The following is a 25,270-nucleotide window of genomic DNA, read 5'->3' as shown; positions in this document are numbered from 1 at the left end:
ATTAATATAATTTCAACTATATTACCTTAAATTAAATAAATTTAAAAATAATTTATATAATAAGTTAAAATAATTTTCCGTCGAAAATTCGACGGGTTGCGCACTAGTTCAAAATGTAATACCGTGAAGTTTTATTTCACAAATACTTTTATTGGTTGTACACGTAGCTGCCGAATAGAATTTTTTTGGCTACGTTGGATTAATTCCAACATGAAAGTATAGCAACTAAATGATAATTTTGTATTGTAGGTGTGTAACGCTTGAAAAGTCGTGTAAGAAAAAAATGTAAAGATCGATCGTTTATCACAATATTACCAAAAATTAATTATTGCGTTTGATCATACTAACCTCAGTATTTCGATTCAACGTCATTCTTCACTATAATTAATGATCACGCTATCTAAATATAAATTTATTTTGAATTTTTTATTAATCATTATAACGTAAAATGATTCCTCATTGAAATTCGACATATTAAAAATTAGTACTCATATTAAAACAAAATATTTTATGTCGATCTTAAGTGATATTCTTTTTATAATTGACATTAAGATCAAACTTCACTGTATTTTACTATATACATGGGTTTGAGTAAAAATGTTTACTGCTTTCTTTCTTTTTCTTTTTCTTTTTCTTTTCTGACCCTATTATAATGTAATCTCATATTGAGATCCACCGCAAAAGTCCTAAATCGAATTCCCGCAAAAGTCCTATAAATCAAATTCAATCAACTGCATGCGAAACCCATGCTCTCAAAAAAAGAAGAACCCAATTTAAAGATAGGCTCGTCCAGATTTCAAAAAAAAAAAAAAAAACAAGATAGGCTCGTCCAGGTTAACTGTTTATTTTTAAGCTTAATTCATTTTACAAGCTGCCTTTAGAAAATACTGAGATTTAACACACAGGATCAATAATAATAATAGCCAAAATCTCTCTTTTTTAATTCATAAATCGAAAAGGACCCTTTGTTTAAAAAATATATATATATATCTCATTCGACATGATGATTAGGGCGAAATTATGATCCATACCATACCAACTATAAGCATCAAATGAGTTGAATGGATTATACATGAGGAGAGGAGCACAATCTCCACAACTTTATCATATATAACACCGTCTAACTGTATAAAACATTGGAATATTTCTATTCCAAGAAAGAATACTAAATCCATAAGCAAATCTAAATGCGCCGTCATATCCAATGCTTCTGGACATGGTGATATGGAAAATAAAGAGGATTGGATAAAAAAATACTACTAAATATCCAGCTGGAAATACATGTACGCGGACCATTCATAGTCTAGCTGTTATGGGACCTCAGTTGGCAATTGTTTTACTTCACAGCTTATCGCAACTTTACGTCATAATCGAGGGTGAAAAAATAATACTAATATATATGAATAATTTTTAATATAACAACAAAATTGGATCAATAATTATTTATATTTCAATTAGTTTTTTTGGGAGGAAATATTAGAGATTTTTTTAAAAAATAATATAATAAAATTCAATTGAAGCATATTGTTTTTGAAAGAATTTAGTGCCCTAAATTCTGTGTAATTTGTAAGAGTAATGTCAACGTGAATGTTAATAACATTCAAACTAACACACAACGGAAAATAAATAACACACATGATATTTAATCACGGATTACAAAGAAATAATCCGTGAGTGCCTCATGGCTAAATCCACTATGTTTAACAATAAAAGATCTCTTAGTGATTAATCTTTATAAATTGAGTGCCTAAGAATAAAACAAATATTTACAACTCCACCTATGAATGTTGATTTAACACAAAAAATGACAATCGAGTAACCTAAGGTTAAACGATCAAATAACAACCTGTTATGCTCCAATGACGCCTTGGTCTTTTATTCTTGCCATTATCCTCCCAGCAATACAGAGATAGCTTTTACAGATTGACTGCTTAAGACTCCTCCATCAAAATAAAACTTGAGGCAATTGTTTCACGTTTGCAGTAGGAAACATGACAAAGTGGTTGTTGTGAATGTTAGCTCGATGAAAATACACTTCCAAGTCGTACGCGTGAGAGAGTCATCTTATAGCTTTTATAGAGTCTCATGTTGTGTTCAATAAGCACCATTTTCCACGTCTGGATTCATCGTATAACAACTGCAAATAACTCCCCAAAAAACGGCTAGTCAATTAGTCTGTGGAATGTTGGTTGACATCACGTTCTTGAAAAATAGGAACAATTGTCCCACTAACATGGACCATGATATTACCACTCCTCCACTTATTTAAAACATGGCTAACTACACATGACAAGTTATTCCACAATCAAAGAATACTAAAATATAAAAGATAGAGAAAGATTAATAATATACAGTTACTATTGGAGAGTCAAAGTTCAACTTCAAGGAAAACTCCTGAGATGTTGGTTGAAACCTAAAAATATTGATAACAAAATGTTATCAACATTCTATCCAACAATGCTCCCCCCCATAATGTTATCACCACCCATTGGTATACATGCTTTGTGAGAAGAAGTTGATCTCATATGTTTGTTTAACTTGCAAACCTAATAAATAATTCAAATGTTCTGCCATATGCATTTCAAAAGTAGTGGACATAACTTGAACAGACTCTTTCACAAGCTTATCATTAGTAGCGCCAAAACACAATATCATCAACATAGATATGTGCAATAATAGTAGTACTAACATGTTTTTTAATGAACAATGTCTTATCAACTTGACAATGAGAGAAATCATACTCCACAATGAACACTGTTAATCTTTCATACCATGCACGAGGAGCTTGTTTAAGACCACACTATGCCTTTTGAATCTAAACACATGAATAGGTTTACTAACATCTTCAAGCTCTTTGGATTGTTCAACAAAGCTTCTTTTGTCAACACACCATTCAAAAAAGCATGCACTATTAACATTCATTTGTAACAGAGATATTTCAACTTGACATGTAATTGCAAACGAAAGTCTAATTAACTTGATCCTAGCAACAAATGCAAAAATGTTTAATCAAAATCAATAACTTCAACTTGTGTGTAAACTTGAGCAACAAGCCTATATCCCTGTTTCTAACAATGTTACCAGCTTCATCAATTTTAATTTTAAAAATCCACTCAGTGTCAAAACCATTCTTGTATGTGGTTTAGGGAATAAATCCGACACTTCGTTCTAACAAATTGATTCAACTCATCATGCATAATATTAACCCAATAAATATATCTTAAAGCTTCAATCACATTCCTAAGTACAACATGAAACATGTAACATTCAAATTCTGCAACTTCATATATAGAACTCATGCAAAGCAATTCTTACCATGTCCTTGTAACTCACATCCTTTTTTTTTATGTTGGATTTGTTCAAACACATCCCTAATTATCTGAGTTTTTGGATGATTTTTTCTTACATGTCCTCGAGGATTTCATCTGTTGCAGTCATGCAAAAGACTTCTTTCCCATTCATCACCTGATTCTAAGTTGTTATCAGTAGACTAAGGTTCAGGTGTTGATTCATTGGATGTTGCATCAGATGTTGGATCAACATTTTCATGTGGTGTTTGTGCAATTTCTTCTTGATCTTCCAACACAATGATACATCTTCATCGTTTGTTATGTCAATAAGACTCAAAGAATCATGAAACACAACATTCACAATTCCTTGAACAGTCTTAGTTCTCAAGTTATACACTGTATAAGCATGACTGATGGCTGAACGTCCTAAGAAATGTCTCTTGTCACTTTTGGAATCAAGTTTGCTTAGTTGATCATTCTGAATATAGCAAACACATCCAAAAACATGAAAGTACTTAAGGTTACGTTTCTTACCTTTGAGAATCTCACACAGAGTCAACATTGTACCTAGCCTCAAGTAAACTATGTTAATGATGTGACAGACAATGTTAACTGCTTCAAACCCAAAAACGTTTGGACAGGCTTTTGCATGTAACATTGCTCTCACAATTTCTTAAAGAGTTATATTTTTTCTTTCTACAACACCATTCTATTGAGGGATTTTGGGAGCAGAATACTCATGAAAGATACCATGGTTAATATAAAAATCATCAAACATTGAGTTCTCAAACTCTTTTCTATGATCAGTTTTAATCCTGCCAACATTCAGACCATATTGAGCCATAAACCTGTTATGCAGTTTTTTAAACTTGTAGAAGGTTTCAGATTTAGCCTTCATGAATTCAACCCATGTATCTTGAGAAATCATCAGCACACCCGTGAACATACTTCTTACCACCAAGACTTTCCACTTCTATAGACCGATCAAGTCCATATCCAATAGCTTAAAACATGTGATGATGTTGCATGTTGATAGCATTGAATGTGCAATCCTCTCTTGTTTCCTTTTTAACATGGTTGACAGACAACATCATTCTTGATCACCAACTTTGGGAGTCCTTGAATAACAACAATAACAATGCTCTAAAGGTTTTTAAGTTTTACATGATCAAGCTTTGGGCACCACAACTCAACATCATCAAGTTTGGCAGCATTGTAGGTTACCATCATCAGATTTGTAGCAGTTTTCAGAGCAGTTTTCAGAAGACCTTCTTCCCGTCATCACACATTAGTTGATGTTATCAAACACTTCACAAATATTTTTGTATAATAGCAGCGTAAACATACTTTTATGAGACAGACGGAAAATGAAAATAAACATACTTTTATGGGATAAATGGAATATTTTTCTGTAAGTTATGCTTCTAATTCAATATTATTAATTAACAATTATAATTTACAAATGTTGTTGTATAATATTAATGTAAATACAAGATAATATTTTTTTAACGAATTATCATATTATCATTTTATGTGTAAAAAATAAATATTCTCTTCAAAATGGATTTTAACAAAAAATACTAAGTATATTGATGGTAAAAAAAATGGGTCCTACATTAAGGATATTGTTAATTGATTATGGGTAGATAAGTGTATGTTATAAAAATAAAACTATTCATGTTATGTAAAGAATATGTTCAAAAATAAATAAATAAATAAATATATATATATATATATAGAAAACATACTAAAAAGTAGAGCTGTAAATGAATAGAGCCACTCGCAAGCTATTCGAGATTCAACTAAAAAAAAGTTCGTTCGGAGCTCGATTCGATAATAAACGAGTTGAACTCGAGCCTGATTTCGAGCTCGAAAATTTTATCGAGCCGAACTCGAGCCTGACAACACTCGGCTCGTTGAGCTCGCTAACATGTTCAGATTCGATTGTTCGTGAACATGTTTCCGAGCATACTCACGAGTCTTTAATCGAGCCTTCAATCGAATTAGTGCATGAGTCTTAAACGAGTCGTACTTGAGTAACATATTAATCAATTAAGAAAATTTTCCTAAACTTTTAACAAGTTCGAGCTCGAACATCTAAGGAGCAGAGCTCGAGCTCAAACTCGAATTTGACATTATCGAGTATTATACGAGCTGAGCTCAAACCGAGCTCGATTTTGGTAAGTGGGTGATGAGCCGAGCTCAATCAACAAGATAAATACTTGAATCGAGCTTAAGCCGAACTCAAATACCTAAATATTTAAATGAGTCGAGTTCGAGGCTACAAATATTCAACTCGAATCGACTTATTTGCATCCCTACTAAAAAGAAAAATAATATAAATGCATAAATGTAGAGCGGCGAGATACTCGCGAGAAGAGAAGCGGCAAAATATTTCCACATACTAAATGAAATAGTCAATAGAAAAATGAAAACAAGAAACAGCTGATATCATACGGATCACTCTCGTTGGTATCACTCCCCTCATATAATTTTCCAAATCATCATTTGTGACCGAAAATGGATCCCTGCCCATTCGTTCGACTCATCGTGGAGTCACTAGCCCTCAATCTCCCCTCCTCCGCCGCCGCCACATGCTACGCCAAGCTCAAACTCCACAAGTTTCCTTCCCAAACCCTCCCACTCCCAATCTCCGCCGCCGCAGACCCACCGCCCTCCTCCTCTTCCTCCTCCACATTCCACCTAGACCCCGACGCCCTCCGCCTCTTCTCCAAGAAGCCTCTCACCACCCTCAAAATCTCCGTCTTCGCCGGCCGCGCCCCCCGCTCGTGTGGCGTCGCCACCGGAAAGCTATTCGGCACCCTCAAATTATGCGTTAATCTCACTAATTCTCGCTCCAGGAGCTGCATTTACCACAGCGGCTGGATGAAGCTCGGTGGCGTGGAGGAGGGCGAGCCGGCGGCGAGGTTGCACCTGGTTGTCCGGTCTGAACCGGACCCGCGCTTCGTGTTCCAGTTCGGAGGTGAACCGGAGTGCAGCCCGGTGGTTTTCCAGATTCAGGAGAATATAAGGCAGCCGGTTTTCAGCTGCAAGTTCAGCGCGGACCGGAGTCATAGATCACGGTGAGTCTCGCACTCGCAGCGCATTTTTGGATAATGAATTGCATCATGTGCTAAAGTGAGCCGGATGGTGGATGATAGGGTCTACCCTTATTCGAACATCATCATTCCAATCATTTCTACATTTCAGCATTTTCAAAGGCTTGTGTTTTTTCCCTTTCTTGAATGAAAGGTAACACCTAATTTTTATCATTCTTTTGGATGACCAATCGCCTGCACCCTTTTTTACCTACATTAATTTGTATCCGAAAATTTCGGTGGTTAGTTTCCCATTCAAATTTTAATCTTACACTCCTTTAAAGAAAAAAAAAAAAACTTCTTTGGAATTGAAAATCTTGTATAAACTTGTATACTCGTCTATTCATGAGTGAGCACACTTATTAAGAAAAATATATTATACCTAATATAATTAATATCCAACGCCTCATGTCCTGGGTTCGAGTTCATCGTTGTGCGATTTATTTATTTATTTTATTTACTTATGTAATTTATATATAAAAAAGTATTATACCCAAACTAATCATATTTTGATGGTATGATTAGTTTGGGTATAATATTTAATGATACTTTATTTTTAATGACATCCATTATTTTGATGTAATAAAATAACAAGAATGAAGATAGAAACAGACATTGGTGAAGTAAATAAGGGTACATTTGGCATGAACACTCAAAACATCAACTAAGTTGCAAAATAGGAGAAATCACCAAACAACATATATAAAGAATGGGATGGAAGTAGCAAATTTGAAGTATAATTAGAAATATGCTAAAGTTCCAGAAGTATATAAGATTAGTACATAATGAATCATATTATTGAGTTAAATTTAATAATTCAATTTTTCAAGCTCGACTTGTACAAGAAGGTTCACCATAGTAAATTAAAAAAAGGGTTATAATTATAATTTTTATCGTGATCTTTCACAATTTTTAAAATCTATGCCAACTTTTATAAAATACTACAGAACTTTTAAAATTATCTCCAAACTAAATTTTTGGCATCAAATTGGGAGGCAAATATTAAAATATTCATTTTGCTTCGTGGCCGTAATTAACTTTTTTTCTCAAGTAAATTGGTTATTTAATTAGGAGTATTAACACCCGAATTGGTGACATGATATGCTGGAAGCTTATGTGTAAATTCTCTTTTAAAAAAACTAAATATTACGAGTCTCTGCTAATATTCATCCGGCATGCCATATCACTGACCTGACCCAAAAATTTAGGGGAGTTTATTTTTCCGATTTTTGATTCATAGTATTCCTTGTTGAGTTGCTAACTCCTAAATCTGATTTATATAGTAAAAGAGGGCAGTATTGATAATTTTCAACACCTAATCTAATTAATTAAGCTTGTTGCTTATATGATTTGGTTGTGCAATGAATTGATATTGTTGATTACGTGTGCAGGTGTGTTCCTTCAGATTTGAACAAGCAGCAGAGAGGGTGGGGGCGAACATTTTGTGGCGGGAGAGAGAGAAAAGGATGGATGATAACAGTATACGATCTGTCTGGGTCGGCTGTGGCGGCAGCGTCGATGGTGACCCCGTTCGTGCCGTCGCCGGGGTCGGACCGCGTGTGCCGATCAAACCCGGGCGCGTGGCTGGTCCTCCGCCCGAGCGGCGTCTCCATCAGCAGCTGGAAGCCGTGGGGGCGGCTGGAGGCGTGGCGGGAGAGCGGGGGCAGCCTGGGCTACAAGTTGGAGCTGATGACCAAGTCGGGCCTCGCCACCGGAATCCCCATCGCCCAAGGAAGCTTGAGCGTCAGGAAAGGGGGAAGTTTCTGCATCGACAGCTTGAGAAAGGAGGCGAATGTTGGATGTTTCGTGATGGGGTCGAGCGTGGAAGGAGAGGGGAAGACGAGCAAGCCGGTGGTGCAAGTTAGCGTGCAGCATGTCGCGTGCGCCGCCCTCTTCGTTGCGCTCGCGGCTGCTGTCGACCTTAGCATGGATGCTTGCAGATTGTTTTCCAGGAAACTCAGGAAAGAATTCACCCATGACCACCAAGAATTAATGTAATAAATTCTTCATCCACGTCCAATTTTTTCTAACATCTCATTTTTGTGCCATCGTTTGGTTTCATTCTTGATAATGTTTGGACATGCTTTTTTTTTTTCGCAAATGAAGGATTGTACATGTACAAAAACAGAGGAAAGATGGATTTTTTTCTTTTTTTTGGTTTTGGGAGACGGTGAAATGAAGACGATATGACGATATCAGAGTTAGAGGCGCACTTAATTTGGAGTGCAGAGTATGCTCTGCTCCGCCTTCATTTATAGATTAACGGAATGGAGTTTACACCTCCCTCCACAAAACAGGGAGAGGTTTAAATGGGCATATAAAGTTGAAATTGAAGAAAATATACATAAGAAATTAAATAAAATTTAAAGTGGTACATAAAGTGTGGTACACTGAATCTCATTCCGGTTTAAATCCCTTCATACGCGCTTGCATTTTCAGCGTATCCACTGACCACTGGGCCTTCAGCGCTTGATTTGGGCATTCTTGCATGTCCATCACTAATTTATTTTTTATATTTAACCAATTTTTATAAAAGTAAAATAAAAAATTCCTAGGTTTTCTTTTTGGGCACATTCAAAAGCATCATTGACATATACTCCCTCCGTCCATTAAAAATAATTCTAAAAGAGGACGATACGAGTTTTAATAAAAATTGTTAGTATATTGTAAGTGGAGGAAGAGTCCACATAAAAAGTAATATCAATAGTGATAATTAATTGTATTATGAGCCGAGAAAAGTGTCATTATTTTACGAAGGAGTATCATTTATTGTTTCATTCGAAAGTATCATTTGCATATATTAAAAGTGTCATTTGCGCGCATTAAAAATGTCATTTTATTAATATATCATCTATATAAATGACATATATATACTTCGTAATTGATATTTTGTAAATAAAAATAAATGGTATATTAAAAATGACACTTTTTATGCACGAAAATAACACTTTTAATATATACAAATTATACTTTTGAATATGGTCGAAAAGGACTTGAAATTTGTTTTATAAAAAATAGTAATTTAAAAAATAAAATAAATTTATAAATGAAGGTGTTGTAATTTAGTTGATAATTTTTTTTTTTTGATAGGAAAAGAGATTTATAACTCAAAAACAATGGCACCAGCAGTGCCTACAAAGTGAAACAACAGAGAAACAGAAGGCAGCAGACAACAAGAAACAGTTCCTGAGAAAAAACTCAAAGCCAAGAAAAGAAGAAAAACAGCAGACAAGGGATCAAGAAAGAATCTGCTCTCCCGAGGACCACGATCTGAAATCGGATGTAGTGCAACGAATTTTGTAAGCGTTTTTCCATCCCCAAACTCTCGCAATAATCTCGGTCACGATCTTATCTTTGCACCAACTTCCATTATTGAACTTACATTCGTTTCTCGCTTTCCAAAAACACCAGACAACACATGTCCAGATGCTTTCGAGGATGGAAACATCTCCTTTCTGCCCAATGTTCTTGAAGGCGTTGAAATGATCTCTAGGCTTGCAATGAAGAGCTGCTTGTTGATAAAATAAATTAAAAAGAAGGAATAATTCAGACAAAATTTATAAAAAAAGGTAATTAAATTAAATTAAATTAACTTATAAATGTAGGCGTTGCAATTAAGTTTATAAAATAAATAAAAAAAGAAGGAACAATTCATAAAATTTCAGAAAAAATTACTCCCTTCGTCCCACGAAGCATGACACAGTTTCCTTTTCGGGCTGTCCCACGAAGCATGACACGTTTCTAAAAATGGCAAAAAATTTACTTTTTATTCACATTTTCACTTTTTCACCTACCACACTTAACACACAAAATATCAATTTCTTAATTCGCGTGCCGAAAAGAAGTGTGTCATGCTTCATGGGACGGAGAGGGAGTACATAACTGCTCCAAGTGGGTGTCAAACTCCGACCCTCTAGCTAATGCAATGAATAAGTGAGCTGACAGTTCAATTGGAAGTGTGCCTCATATAAATGTCACGACTAAAACACAATGGCAAATGTTTCTTTCACAGCGAATACAAACGAAATACTATTCGTCTTTTCCGGCCTATTCAATATGTCTTCCCCACACAAATCCGGAAGGCATATTCCAGCATGTGCGATTTATGGATATTTGTGATGTTTCAAGGTGTGGGGTGGGGGGGGTTGACTAAACTTATTTTAAGGAGTTCATAGCATATTTTAAAAGCTTATAAGATATACTTTTTAAAAATTTTAAAGAGCTTATAAATTATCAAGTATTTGGATAATTGAGCTTATAAGTTAGAGAGAAAAATTTTAATTAGAAAGAGAAGATCTTTGTTAGAGAGAGAAAATCGAAGAGAGATGAAATTAGATTAATTAATATACGAGAAACTCTTTGTTATTTTTATTTTTGATTTCTTTAATTTTAAAATTCTATTATTTTTAGTTTTTTAACCTAATTTTTAATTATTGTAATGTTTTTAATTTTAAAATCCTATATTTTATTTTAATAATGTAATGTTGAAAATTAAAAAATAAAAATATGATAAAATAAAGGGTTAATTTGCTCTAAATACATCAACTTTCACCGAATTTGAATTTAGACACCACCTTCAAAACCTGCTTGACAATACTTAACCTTTGCACCCATTTTAATTTTTGGCCCGTCGACATTTTCCGGCAAAATACGTGGCACTACTTGTCCGACGTGAGCACTTTTTTTCTGAGTTGTAAAATTTAACTGATTACATGTCATTAGTAATTAAAAAACGGCTGCGTTTTAACTGATTACATGGGGTGCTGTGGAAAAAAGGAAAATGAGTGAAAACATGGTCAACCCCTTTCTCTCTCTCAAAGCCATGCACAAGAGCCCGCTTCTCCGTCTGCCACCACCGCCGCGGTGACCCTTTTTCTCCGGCGAATCGCGAAGAGGTCGCCATCTCCATCCCCGATCCGTCTCTACTCCCCTCTCGCGAGTTTGCTGAGGAAAACGAAAGAGAAATTCAAAAGCTCTAATTTTCTCCAAGATCCGCCGCTGCTCTGCAACCTCCGGCGAGATCGCCACCGCCGCCCCTGTTGAAGTCCGACGACACAACACCTTCATCTCTGGCAGGGTCGCCGCCTCAAGGTTGACGTTGTGAAATCTACATATCTCAAACGATTGCTCTCTCTCCGTACGCAAAGCACCAAGTTCTCACCCAATGAAATCGAGCCTTGATTTTTTCCATTTTGCAGCTGCTATTTTCGAATGTTATGAAGAAATAGAAGAGGTCGTTGAAACAAGGGTTAGGGCATTGCTTTAAATTGAAGATGAAATTGGAGTAAAAACGACGTCGTTTTTACCCTTCCAAAACGTTGTAGCCTAACTCACCGGCCGATTGTGCCACGCAAGCTTTTTCCGGTTGCCACGTCACACTAATTTTAAAGTAATTAGAAATGCGGACCAAAAATTAAAATGGGTGCAAAGGTTGGGTATTGTCAGGCAGGTTTTGAAGGTGGTGTCTAAATTCAAAATCGGCGGAAGTTGATGTATTTAGAGCAAATTAACCCTAAAATAAAAATGGAGAAATTAGAGTCCTTTTAGAGCCAATGCATTAATTACATAGTGAAGGCTCTAAGGTGGGGACCACATTCTTAGAGCTTCCCACTGAAGATGCTCTAACACCCTTCCGTAAAAAGATATTATTATACTTATAAACATTTAATCCTTGTTCATTTTTATTAAATGATGATAAATAAAAATTTTAAAGATGGCATTCTTACGGTGAACTTGAACCCAATATTTTAAATTTATTAATTTGCGTAGTAACTTTAGAAGTTCATTCACAAAGTTTGCAAAATTCATGTAATGTCAAATTAGCTTTAACGCATGTATACCCATTTGCTCCAATCCATACCTTAAACTTATCATGTTGTATTAAATTATTGAGCTAAAGTCCTACATAATTGATCTAGGCCGGTGAAATTATAAAAATTTAAGCAATCGCCTTCATCACACATATTAAACTTAAAAATTAACGCATATATAATGATCTAATATTCCAAATTTCATTTACGTAAGCCTACACCATACATACACATTGATTTGCGACTCTAGAATTAGACCTATATATAAATTTAAAATTGTAGAAAAGAAAAAGAGAAAATTACATTCCGTCATGGGATTACATCACTGCCATTTTTCTATATTGGAGTAATTATTACGATGATGATGATTGTAGAAAGTAGGAAAAAGGAAATGAATCAGGCGGCGGCAGAGCGATCGGAGAAGTCTGAAGCTAGCCTGGAAGCTATGGCAGAGTGGTACATGGTCTCATGAAACGACGACGCATCGCAAGTCATCTTCCGGAACTGCCTGGCTTTCTCCTCCGTGAAACACCCGGGAGCCAACCGGGTTTTTGCTGCTGGCTTCCACTCTGACTCAGCCCCCTTCTTGCCGTCCGGGACCGGGTTCATGTAGTCCGGTTCAGATGAGAAGCCGAAAAGTGGAGCCCACCACTTGGGAGATTTCTGGTCGTGGGCGAAGGTCGTGGCTGGTTTCATCAGGGGCCGGAAGGGTAGCATGTTGGACGCCATTAATACTCCCTCACGTGGTGTATATGTGTGAGAGAGAGAGAGAGAGAGAGAGAGAGAGAGAGAGAGATTGGTGTGTATGAATAATGAGGTATGGGGCTAATTTAAGATGGTGGACCATCACGTCGCAACAAAAGTGTGACCGCGTAAGCTGATGCAACGAGGTATGGTCGTATAAATGAAACTTTTTTTTTTTTTTTTTTTAACTTGTTTTCTTTCATTGAATGTCCCAAAGATATAAATTTATTTTTAATAAAGAGGAGTATTGTTTTTTCACTCGTTTATTAATATATTTTTATTTAATTTTTTGGTTGATTGCAATTTTAATTTATCATTAAATAATAAATATGAACATATAAAATTAGAAAGTTTATTTATATACTTTTATTTTTAATTTTTTGTTTTTAATCCTTGTATAAATTTCAAGCCGCCTATGTAATTAAGATGAATGAAGTATTTTTAAAAAAGTATACTAGTATCTATGATAAGAAGAAACTGGCAGCAGTCATGTGTACAAACACTCAAGTAAATTGTAATCATGCTTGTAAGCCGAAGAACACCTCGCGAAACAGATTGAAAACAGCAAGCTTTAAAGTAAAAGATTGAAAATAAGAACGCGCTTGATTTACGTGGTTCGATCCTTTCGGATCTACGTCCACGGGCAGGTCAACTCGATCTCCTTTATTGATATGAACAAACGAGGAAACAATCACTCTACAATCTCTCAATACAAGCAATGAAAAGAAACTCTAAAAACGCAGCAAGAATTCTCTCTCTCAAAGCTCTTGAATGACCTCTGTTTCACTCTTCTTGCGTATCAACTAACAACCCTAAAAGAGAAGTAAAATACATCTATATATACACTGAAGAACAGACTACAAAGATAGACAAAAAACTCTCTAAAATCCTTGCTTGAAAGCTAAGCTATCGAGCTCCAAAAACTGCCGAGCAAGTAACAGAAATATAGCAGCTTTTCACCAACTTTGCACATAAGTCCTTCCAGCTTTAGTAATTGCAAAATACTCCTTCAATAAGTTGCATGCATGATCAAAATAGCTAACAAATCTCCACCTTGAGCATGCATGAAAACATTAATAAAGCAAATCAAGAGCTTCCCTGCCAGTAAGCTCCACCACAGAGCACCCTTCAAAAAAAAAATTATTGAAGTTGAACTCCTATCAGCTCCAAACAATAATTAAATTTGGTAGCTGGGAGTGACTTTGTGAACATATCAGCTGGGTTGTGTTCAGTAGCAATCTTCTTTACCTTAACAACACCTTTCTCAATTTCATCCCTTATGAAATGTAGCTTAACATCAATGTGCTTTGACCTCTCATGAAATACCTGATGTTTTGCAAGATGTAAGGCACTTTGGTTGTCACAATTTATCACAACTGATCTCTGATCAATACCAAAATCTTTGATAATGCCTCTTAACCATATGCTCTCCTTAACTGCCTCTGTAAGAGCAATATATTCTGCCTCGGTTGTTGATAGAGCAACAACTGACTGTAGTGATGATTTCCAGCTTATGGTTGATCCATAAAGATTAAAAACATAACCAGTTTGAGACTTTCTTGTGTCAATGCTTGTAGCATAATCTGAATCACAGAATCCAATGAGAGCATCTTGCTTATAATCTTCATTCTTTCTGAAAATTATACCATATCCTGCATTACTTTTCATGTACCTAAGTATCCACTTCAGTGCTTGCCAGTGAGTCTTTCCATGATCTGACATATATCTACTAGCTACACTGATTGCATGTGCTAAATCAGGCCCTGTACAAATCATGGTGTACATAATACTACCCACTATGTTAGCATAAGGAATATGGCTCATCTCCTTTCTCTCCTCTTCTGTTTTAGGTCTCTGATCTGCAGATAATTTAAAGTGTTGAGCTAAAGGAACAGAAACTGATCTTGTTTCCATCATTCTGAACCTTTTGACTACCTTCATAATATAGTCATGCTGAACAAGCTTCAACTCTTTCCTTTCTCTGCATCTCAGTATATCCATGCCAAGAATCCTCTTTGCATTTCCTAAATCTTTCATTTCAAACTCATTCTGTAAATCTTGCTTAACACTTTGTATCTCATCTTTACTAGATCCTGCAATAAGCATATCATCTACATATAGTAGTAAGTTGGCCACAACAGAACCATTTCTTTTCTTTATGTAAACACAACTGTCATAATCAGATCTTCTAAAACCAATTTTAGCCATATAGTCATCAAACCTTCTATACCATTGCCTGCTGCTCTGCTTAAGACCATACAAACTTTTCTTTAGCAAGCATACCTTATCTTCTTCACCCTTTATAGTGAATCCTTCAGGCTGTATCATATAGATTGTCTCCTCTAGATCTCCATGCAAGAAAGCTGTTTTTACATCTAATTGTTGCAATTCCCAGTCATTCTGAGCAACCATTGCAAGAAGAATCCTAATGGAACTATGCTTGACTACAGGAGAAAATACTTCATTGAAGTCAACCCCCTCCTTTTGAGTGAAACCTCGGGCTACCAATCTAGCCTTATACCTTATTCTTGTTACTTTACCTGTCTCAATCTTCTTTTTAAAAATCCATTTGCAACTGACTGCTTTCTGAGATTTTGGCTTTTTCACAAGTATCCAGGTTCCATTCTTGAGTAATGAAGATATTTCTTCATTCATAGCCTCTATCCATTTATCTTTCTCTTTGCAAGTAACTGCTTCTTTGTAATTGCTTGGCTCAGAATACTCTATTTCCTCAGCAACATTAAAAGCATAGTGTATCATATCTGCTTCTGCATATCTAGATGGAGGTTTGATAGTTCTTCTATCTCTGTCTCTGGCCAACTTATAATTCCTCAGGTCATCAACATCATCATCATCATTGATTCCTAGTTCATTATCTTGTTCTGTATCAGATGGCTCTTCTTCATCAGAGTCAGCTGGCTCCACCTTCACACTGATATTCTCATTTCTCTTATCATTTGGCAGGAGCTTGACTTTCTCTTTATCTATAAATGGCATGTCATCCTCATTGAACTTGACATCTCTACTTATGATGATTTTCTGCTTTCCTGGTTCTATGCACCATATAACCCTTTACTCCCTTTTGGTAACCAAGCATCACACACTTGAGAGCTCTAGCTTCTAGTTTATCCTGTCTAATATGAGCATAGGCTGTACAACCAAAAGGTTTAAGGATAGTATAGTTACCTGCACTGCCATACCATCTGAAATCTGGTGTTTCATTGTTGATTGAAGATGAGGGACATTTATTGATTAAAGCAGCAGCAGTAGATGCTGCTTCACCCCAAAACTTCTTGGGCAGCCCGGAATTCAACAGCATGCATCTTACCCTCTCTAAGATTGTCCTGTTCATCCTTTCAGCTACTCCATTTTGTTGGGGATGGCCTGGTACAGTCCTGTGTCTCTTCATCCATTTTTGTTTGCAGAAAACCTGAAAATTCTCAGAAAGAAACTCAAGGCCATTGTCAGTCCTTAAACACTTAAGAGTAGTTCATTTCTCCACCTCCACTTCTTTACACCATTCCTTAAATTTATCAAAGGCTTCTGTTTTATCTTTTAAAACATATATCCAAAGTTTTCTTGAGTAATCATCAATTATGCTCAAGAAATATTTACCTCCACCTACAGTAGCAGTTTGTGAGGGCCCCTATAGATCACTATGAGCATATTCAAGTGGGGCTTTGGATGTATGTTTTCCAGTGGGGTAAGAAACTTTCTTGCTTTTACCAAGAGCACAGGATTCACATATCTCAAGTTTATGATGATTATCTATATCAATAAGTCCTTGTTTCTTTAATTCTTTCATTCCTGATTCACTAGCATGGCCTAATCTTCTATGCCATAAATCAACACTTTCAACAGCATGAGAATTTCCATGAATAGTTTCAGCATCTAGATAGTACAGGCTATTATTCCTATTCCCTGTCATAACCACATTAGAGTCCTTAATAACAGATAAATGACCATTTTTAGATAGGAATGAATAACCCTTTGATTCTAGCATGCCAAGGGAAATCAAATTTCTTTTCAGACCAGGTATAAACCTAACCTCAGACAATATTTTTATAGATTTATCATGCATTCTCAATTTTATAGTGCCAATACCTTTCACCTTGCAAACCTGATTGTTTCCAAGAAGGACTGATCCCTGATCTTCCTCAGTGAGCTGCTGGAACCATGACTTGTTGGGGCACATGTGAAAACTGCACCCAGAATCCATGATCCATGAGTCTTCAATAGGCCCTTCAATGACATTCAGGACTTCTGCAGTCTCCATTCCTTCTGCAACATCAGCTGAACTTGTCTTTTCTTTATCAGCCTGAGTCTTTTTCCAAGCAAAACAGTTCTTCTTGAGGTGGCCGGGCTTCTTGCACCAGTGACATGTCCTTGTTTCTTTCTGATCAGTTTCCTTTTGCTTTGACTGGCCTTGCTTATTGTTGTCTGCACCAGCTTTCTTGCCCTTCTTTCCCTTGAATTTCTTTACATTCAAGCTTTGGGCATTGGGATCTTGAACATTAGTGTTCAATTTCTGCAGTTCCTTGGCTTTGAGTGCCAATTGAACTTCCTCCAGTGTGATTGAGTCCACTCTACCATAGAGCATTGCATCATTTAATTGATCAAAGGATTTAGGCAGAGCATTCAGCAGAATGATTGCCTTATCTTCATCTTCTAGACTCACATCAATATTATCTAAATCATCCAAAGATTTATTGAATTCATCAAGCTGCTCACCGATTCCTTTTTCCTCCAAGAACTTGTAGGAATAGAGCTTTTGTTTCATGAACAGTCTGTTTGCCAGTGACTTAGTCATATACAAACTTTCTAGCTTGTTCCATACACCAGCTGCAGTGGTTTCTCTTGAGACTTCTCTCAAGACTTTATCTGTCAGGCATAGAATGATCGCGCTATGCGCCTTCTCCAACATCTCCTTCGTGTGTTGATCGATCTTGGCATCATCTCCTTTCTTTTCCAAGTCAGGATTCAGCGCACCAGCTAAACCTTGCTGAATGAGCATGGCCTTCATCTTTATGCGCCATAGACCGAAATCATTCTTTCCAGAAAACTTTTCCAAATCAAAACGCGTTGCCATCGCACAATTTTCTTCAGCTCTGGTTCGTTCCAAGAGATTCCCACAGACGGCGCCAATTTGTAAGCCGAAGAACACCTCGCGAAACAAATTGAAAACAACAAGCTTTAAAGTAAAAGATTGAAAACAAGAACGCGCTTGATTTACGTGGTTCGATCCTTTCGGATCTACGTCCACGAGCAGGTCAACTCGATCTCCTTTATTGATATGAACAAACGAGGAAACAATCACTCTACAATCTCTCAATACAAGCAATGAAAAGAAACTCTAAAAACGCAGCAAGAATTCTCTCTCTCAAAGCTCTTGAATGACCTCTGTTTCACTCTTCTTGCGTATCAACTAACAACCCTAAAAGAGAAGTAAAATACATCTATATATACACTGAAGAACAGACTACAAAGATAGACAAAAAACTCTCTAAAATCCTTGCTTGAAAGCTAAGCTATCGAGCTCCAAAAACTGCCGAGCAAGTAACAGAAATATAACAGCTTTTCACCAACTTTGCACATAAGTCCTTCCAGCTTTAGTAATTGCAAAATACTCCTTCAATAAGTTGCATGCATGATCAAAATAGCTAACAATGCTCTACAAATAAAAGTTACATTTAGATCGGTTTGACGGTCATTTTTTTGTATCAAGTCATAATTGATTTGAGAACAATTTAATTTTGTGAAACATATCGTATTTGAATTAAAATGAAAATTATGATCTATTTCCTCTGTTCATGAAACAATTTGCCGGAAGTAAACAAATCCTTACGCTCCAGTCAATGCTTTTCTTTCTGTTACTTCGAAAGCAGCTGCTTCAGCTTCAACCACTCGAATTTTCGATTTTTATTCGACATTCTGTACGGAACTAGTACGTAGCACTTGTACGGAGGTGCATGCATAAAGATTTGGAACTTAAGCAGCGGATAAATTTCCGATAGCGAATTACTTGACTCGATGGATGGTTTTCTAGAAGAATTTCATTTTTTTTTGGAACGTCCACAATTTTTTTTACATATTTTTAGATCATACCCCACCACTTATAATACTTTATTTACTCCAATTTTTTCATTTTTTTATAACTATTTTCAATACTAATTACTACTCCCTCTGTCCACGAAATAGAGTCCCATTTAAGGGTGGACACGAGTTTTAATTAAATTGTTAAAGTTGTTGTAAGTAGAATAAATGTACAATTTATAGTGATAATGCAAGTACAAAAAAATAGAATAAAAGTACAATCTTAGTTAAAAAAACAGAATAAAAGTTCAATTTATAGTTAAATATAAGAAAAAAATGTATGATGTGATGGTTCAAAAAGTTAAATTAGACTCGTTTTTGTCAAAAAGAAAAGGTAAGTAGAAATCTTTTTTGTGTACGGAGAGAGTACAATATATTTTCACCACTTTTAATATGCTCAATAATTTTTTCTTCACTCTCAACACACATAGTAATTTTTTTTCTTAAAATTCGTGTCACACTCCCTCTTAGGAAGTCTTTTCAAATTAGTATATTTTAAAAGATATGAATATTTTTTTTATTTTTTGTTTTCACTAAGCAAAATAAATACTACTCCCTCCATCCCATGAAGCATGACACACTTCTTTTCGGCACGAGAATTAAGAAATTTGTATTTTATGTGTTAAGTATGATAGGTGAAAAAGTGAAAATATTAATAAATAGTAAATTTTTTGTCATTTTTAGAAACGTGTCATGTTTCATGGGACAGATCAAAAAGAAAATTGTGTCATACTTCGTGGAACGGAGGCAGAATATCTAATTTACTTGATTTCAATAATTCCATGTTTTGTTTTTGCACTTTAAAGTGAATCAAGTGGTGAATGTGGTGGGGCCTATGATGGAGATCGCCCAGCAACATTATCTTGCATAGGTATCCCTGAATAAATGTGGTAACCATGATATTATATACTTCTCCAATAATTTGTTTGGCATCACACTATTTAACAATACATTTGCATATTAAATGACTTCTTGAATACCACAATCCAAAAATTCACAAAAATAAAACATACGAAAGCATAAAAATAGAAATCACGGTTACAACTTATAACGAATTGAGACCACATCCCATCTATATATAACTTTGTTCATTTATGATCCATTAATACCGGGCAATAACTATTAATAGATATGTCCAAATTATACAGCAATTTCTTCGGAAAAAAAGGATATATAAATTTTGAATGGAAGCTGCTATCAAAATTTCCAAACCATCAGAACCGGAAAACCAGGAAAAGCGCTTTTCTTGAAGCAGGAAAAGAGCTTTTCGTGAATCGGTTTTCCCGGCATGGCGTTCATCCAATGGGGCCTGATTACGCTCATCGTGATCCTCTGCGCTGGGCCCACTTGGTCGGCCCCATCGATCATTCAGATAACGCCGGAAAAGGAGACCGACCGCCGCCGAGCTGACGACCTGTACTGCAGCAGCTGGCGGTTCACGGTGGAGACAAACGACGCCGGCGCCTGGACGCGGGTGCCGCCGAGGTGCGTCGATTTCGTGAAGGAGTACATCACCGGCGACCTCTACAGCTCGGAGCTGGAGGCCGTGGCCGCCAATTCGGAGGCGTACGCCAGGGCTATCGGGGTCTCCGGCGACGGGAGGGACGCCTGGGTTTTCGACATTGACGAGACCTTGCTGTCCAATGTGCCCTACTACGCCGTCCATGGATTTGGGTGAGCATTAGCAATCGTTTCCCTTTTCTCGTTATTGATTGATCTGTGATTTGAGATTATGCTGATTAATGTGGATTGGGATGAGAGATTTAGATTAGATCTTGTTAGAAGTGCATTATGCTGAATCTGATCTCAATTCATGTGAGGAGAAATTTGAAATGATTGATGTGAGTAAGAAACAATATCTCAGATTCTCAGAGAGATTGTTAAGAAGAGTGACGTAGTGAGAGAAACATGTTAAGATCATATAAGAGGGCATTTACTATTGAGGATTAGCCTACATAGATAAAAATAGGTTAGGTGTTTACTAAGATGGATTGGAACTTTGGAATACCCTAAAGCTGTTGATAATTTCAATTGTGCATTTTGTCAATTCTGAATAGTGAACGCCCCCTAACTAAAGTAATATGATATCGCTTCTTCCAGCAGCGGTTGCGTGTGTATTTCCAGTGTCGTAAGCTTTACTCATGAACCACATTGCTGATGCTTTAAAATGGCATGAATAAAGGGAATATGTTGCTGTTCTTTTATGGTGTCTCACATGGTACTTGCTTCTTGAGAGATCATTAGCTGCTATCAAAGTGTGTAGCATGTTTAATGAAAACTTAGTAAGAGATTCACTTAGAGAAGTGTCTAGTAAAGTATCTAAAATATTGTATGACAAGTGTAGGACTCTGGTTTCAGGCTTTCAGTAACATATTTGCTGGTCTTTACTTGACAAGGTCTCTATGTCCGCCTATAAGGATAGAAAAGACTAGTTAGTATAATTTCTAACATGAGGAATCTTTCATCTTACCTTGCCTACTGCTACGCAGCACAGCGCTCCTGGCTATAGAATCCGTCACTTAATTTGCTGCATCTTACCTGAAAGCTCATTCTTGCCTTCTTTTTCACCGTGTGACCCTCTCCGTCCAAGTCATCTCCTCCCACTAATTGCAACAGTTATCTAATAAGGGTATGTTTACTTTGATAGAAAATGTTAGAAAAAGTATATTTTCCATCATTTTCACATGTTTCCTATGATGGATAATTTTCTCTGGTCAGGCTGGACAATTTATTCGGGCAGCCCCTTTTCACTCCTTTTCTCACAAATGTTGGATAATATTATCCTCTTGGGAGGGTGTGAAAATATTTTCCAACATTTCAATTTGTTTATCCATCTATTTCTAACAAAGTAAACACATGATAAAAAAAGGAGAAAAATATAATATTATCTCACCTTTTCTTATCCATCATTTTCATAATGGTCAAATAGGAAATGTGGAAAAAGAAAGGAAGGATTATTTAAAGGTTGAAATTTTGTGAGTCCTTCCTTTTCCCATGATAAATTTACAACTAAAGAGAACGCAACCTCAAAGTAAACACACCCTAAATGATAAGATTCCTTCTTCACAATCAATACAAACACATATTAAGGACACAAGTTACTAACTTATACAACCGCCTAATAGTACGCTATGTGTTTCCTATTCTATATTTTATCTTTTTTGTGTCGGATCATTTCAATGTTTTGCTGGGAGTTATTAATGCTTCCATCACTATGTAATGTAATACTAGAGAAGATGAGGAAGAGAGTGGCACAGTTTTAAATTATAAAATCGTGAAAATTCACCCTATCATGAAAATGGATTCAAGAATGGGAGAATGCCTATTGCATTGGTGCTAGTTATTTAAGCAGGGAATTTTGTTATTCTCAGTTGACCTTACTTATGCTTCTTCACAGTAAGGATAACGGGAGCATCATATCGCACTTGTAATAGAATATAATGTTCTAAAATGATAGGAATGATGGAACTTGCAATGCATTTATAATGCAATCTGGGATATTTCCCAAATTTTGCCATGTTTATTAGATCAAAACTGTTTGCATAGAAACTAAATAAACGGAATGCACGTAGTCACTCAAACATGCTTTTTTGTTGGATAGTTATTGTCTCCGTCCAATTTCATTCAACATACTGCAGTTGTAAAATTAGAGTTCAGAATCTTCGTACGTGTGGCTATTTCACATATTCAGAATGTTTCTTGTCGAGTGGAGCCGCATCATTTGTAGGAACTGAACCATTCTGTTTGTACTTCAAAGTGTTTCCTCCATGAGTTGTGTGGACCGAATATTGCTAATATCACTATAGAAACTTGCTATGACCCTGTAACAGCATCAGGGATAGAAAGTTCAAGGTATGATTCTGATAGAGTAAAGGTGGAGCGAACGAGAACTAAACGGATAATATTATAAACAATAGAAACTGAAAGAAACTCCTCACTGAGGCCTACAACTATAACTGTCCCTAAAACAATACTATGATCCACATGATCGACTCCAACTATGATACACCTATTAAATATGGAAAAATGAAACCCTAACCTTAAAAGCCCATGCAAACGTACAGGCCTTTAGCCCAAATTACCTGACAAGAAATACTAAGAATAAATAACTGACTCAATTTAAAAAAAAGAAAAAGAAACAAAGAAACACAAAGAAGGTAGAAGTGCCACTGTCTAACAGATTCCATCAAGTGGATGGTTGTGATAGGAAAATTAGGATAAAGAGGAAAAGTTCACATTAGTCAATTGTGGCAAAGAAACCTCAAATAGAGTGTGTTAAAGCTAAAATTTAATTCTCTGCCTGTTATCCTTGTGATGAGTAACATGAGAAAATAAAGTGGTAAAGTTTATGCTGAAAATGTATACCAATTACCAACAATGGAAAATGATATACATTTTTTAGGTAAAACATATATCAGCATAACATTGATCAAATCATTACTGTGATTTTTACATGACTAAATGGAATTATCTGTGGTGCTGGATATTTACCAGAGCTATCCAAGCCTTTACACGCCTCAAAATCTATGCAACTCTTGGTTTTGCCAGTGGTAAATCCATGCATAGAAACTATAGGATAACTTATTTTGGGACGTCAGCACTACTTTAAGCTGTAAATATATGCTCTTTGATTTTGAACCTATGTTTACCATCATTTTTGACATTCGACATGCTTCTTTCCATTGGAGACAGATCGGAGATCTTTGATGAACCTTCTTTCGACGAATGGGTAGAGTTGGCCGAGGCTCCTGCCATAGTCCCTGGCTTGAGATTGTACAAGGAGCTACAGGAGCTAGGCTTCACAATATTTCTGTTGACCGGACGGGGTGAATATCAGAGGCACGCTACCGAGCGCAATCTAATGTATGCTGGATTCACCAGCTGGCAAAAGCTTATCCTCAGGTAAATAAGCTTTAACCTGTTTCTACTTCAATGCTGTTAAGCTCCATAGCTTGTAGAATAGGCACACTCCATCCGATCCGGATGCACGGTGCATCCGCACTAATTAAACCCTATTTGGGGTGGATGCACTGTACATCCAGATGTACACAAGTTTTGTCTTTGCAGAATATGGTAACATCTGTATACTCTTAATAAGCCCTTAAATTCTTGATACACCCATTGCACGAACATGAGCAGCTAAATAACATACATTTATGGATGAAACAGGGGAAACTCTGATAAAGGTAAGCCGGCATCAGTGTTCAAATCTGAGAAGAGGAAGGAGATTGAGGATGCAGGTTACATAATACACGGGAGCTCTGGAGATCAGTGGAGCGACTTGATGGGATTCGCTGTGGCAAGACGATCCTTCAAACTACCCAACCCCTTATACTACATTGCCTAGTTTGGAGAGAAGAACTCATTTTTTTGTCTGCTCCAGAGAATTAGTTACTAGTCTTGCAAAATATTTCCAGGTTTTTAAATGGAATTCTCTTGATTCAGATGCATTGGCAGTTTGAGGTCACGGAAGGTCAGATGAAGTCCCTTAGTTTTGTTTCACATATCTGCATTTTTCAACTTTTTAGTCTGCTGTAAATATTCTGGATTTTTATTGACATAACTTTTTTGGCAATTTTGTTGCAAAGGCATTTCTACTATACCGATGGGGCTGGCATATTTTGTTGTGATAAACAGTTCAGTGCAGCACTGTTCATTTCTTTTTTCCTTTTGTTATGTTTAATTGTTTAAACTAATTTTTAAAATTATTATCTAAGCTAATATAAAATTAATACATTTATGCACAATTTAGAATAATGTGACATGTAACTCAATTCTAGTAAATAAAAAGTGTGTTAATGGGTAATGCCTACATATATAACTTGTAATTAAAATTATTCACTCTTATAAAAGAATTTGATCATACAAATTAAAGTGAAAGGTCTAAATTATTCCTTAATTTTGATGGGCGTACATTACTTTTTATGTAAAGTGTTACATTTTTTTACCCAAGTACAATTGTATAAGAAAAATTGGCAATTATTATATAATTTGATGATGTCGATCAAGCCATTCAAATTGTGGCGATTTTTTTTATTTAGTTTTTAAACAATACATTAAAATATCGAATTAATCCATTATTATGAAAAAAAATAAAGTTCATGGTTCGCAATAAAATTAAATTGGCTACCTAACAAAAAAAACTGAAGTTCTACTGCAAAAAAAAAAGAGGTAAACGTTTGGCTTATAATGCCGCTCATGCTCTTGCGCAATTTGCGCGGCATGTCGAACACCC

At 36.0% G+C, this 25,270-nt stretch overlaps 3 protein-coding genes across 3 annotated transcripts; 2 read left to right on the top strand and 1 right to left on the bottom strand.

The window, feature by feature from the left end:
* Nucleotides 1-5,663: 5,663 nt before the first annotated feature.
* Nucleotides 5,664-8,539, top strand: LOC130988540 (uncharacterized). Its single transcript, XM_057912422.1, has 2 exons — nt 5,664-6,373; nt 7,780-8,539. Exons 1-2 carry the CDS (start codon nt 5,811-5,813, stop codon nt 8,384-8,386), a joined length of 1,170 nt encoding a protein of 389 aa, XP_057768405.1. The 5' UTR covers nt 5,664-5,810; the 3' UTR covers nt 8,387-8,539.
* Nucleotides 8,540-12,377: 3,838 nt separating this feature from the next.
* Nucleotides 12,378-12,927, bottom strand: LOC130988539 (uncharacterized). Its single transcript, XM_057912421.1, has one exon. It carries the CDS (start codon nt 12,925-12,927, stop codon nt 12,595-12,597), a length of 333 nt encoding a protein of 110 aa, XP_057768404.1. The 3' UTR covers nt 12,378-12,594.
* On the top strand, nt 12,512-24,610 carry LOC130988538 (acid phosphatase 1-like). Its single transcript, XM_057912420.1, has 4 exons — nt 12,512-13,456; nt 18,603-20,709; nt 23,728-23,937; nt 24,205-24,610. Exons 2-4 carry the CDS (start codon nt 20,324-20,326, stop codon nt 24,380-24,382), a joined length of 774 nt encoding a protein of 257 aa, XP_057768403.1. The 5' UTR covers nt 12,512-13,456; nt 18,603-20,323; the 3' UTR covers nt 24,383-24,610.
* Nucleotides 24,611-25,270: the final 660 nt, after the last annotated feature.

Source organism: Salvia miltiorrhiza, chromosome 6, assembly GCF_028751815.1.
Source record: "Salvia miltiorrhiza cultivar Shanhuang (shh) chromosome 6, IMPLAD_Smil_shh, whole genome shotgun sequence".
Taxonomy (NCBI): domain Eukaryota; kingdom Viridiplantae; phylum Streptophyta; class Magnoliopsida; order Lamiales; family Lamiaceae; genus Salvia; species Salvia miltiorrhiza.
This window is presented reverse-complemented; position numbering and strand designations above follow the sequence as displayed.

What these genes read in the sequence shown, in the direction of transcription:
- LOC130988540 (XM_057912422.1), top strand. Translation starts at nt 5,811, where the DNA reads ATGGATCCCTGCCCATTCGTTCGACTCATCGTGGAGTCACTAGCCCTC. An exon ending in GACCGGAGTCATAGATCACG is followed by an intron (nt 6,374 to 7,779) that starts GTGAGTCTCGCA and finishes TTACGTGTGCAG; the next exon opens with GTGTGTTCCTTCAGATTTGA.
- LOC130988539 (XM_057912421.1), bottom strand. Translation starts at nt 12,927, where the DNA reads ATGGCGTCCAACATGCTACCCTTCCGGCCCCTGATGAAACCAGCCACG.
- LOC130988538 (XM_057912420.1), top strand. Translation starts at nt 20,324, where the DNA reads ATGGCGTTCATCCAATGGGGCCTGATTACGCTCATCGTGATCCTCTGC. An exon ending in TACGCCGTCCATGGATTTGG is followed by an intron (nt 20,710 to 23,727) that starts GTGAGCATTAGC and finishes CATTGGAGACAG; the next exon opens with ATCGGAGATCTTTGATGAAC. An exon ending in TGGCAAAAGCTTATCCTCAG is followed by an intron (nt 23,938 to 24,204) that starts GTAAATAAGCTT and finishes TGGATGAAACAG; the next exon opens with GGGAAACTCTGATAAAGGTA.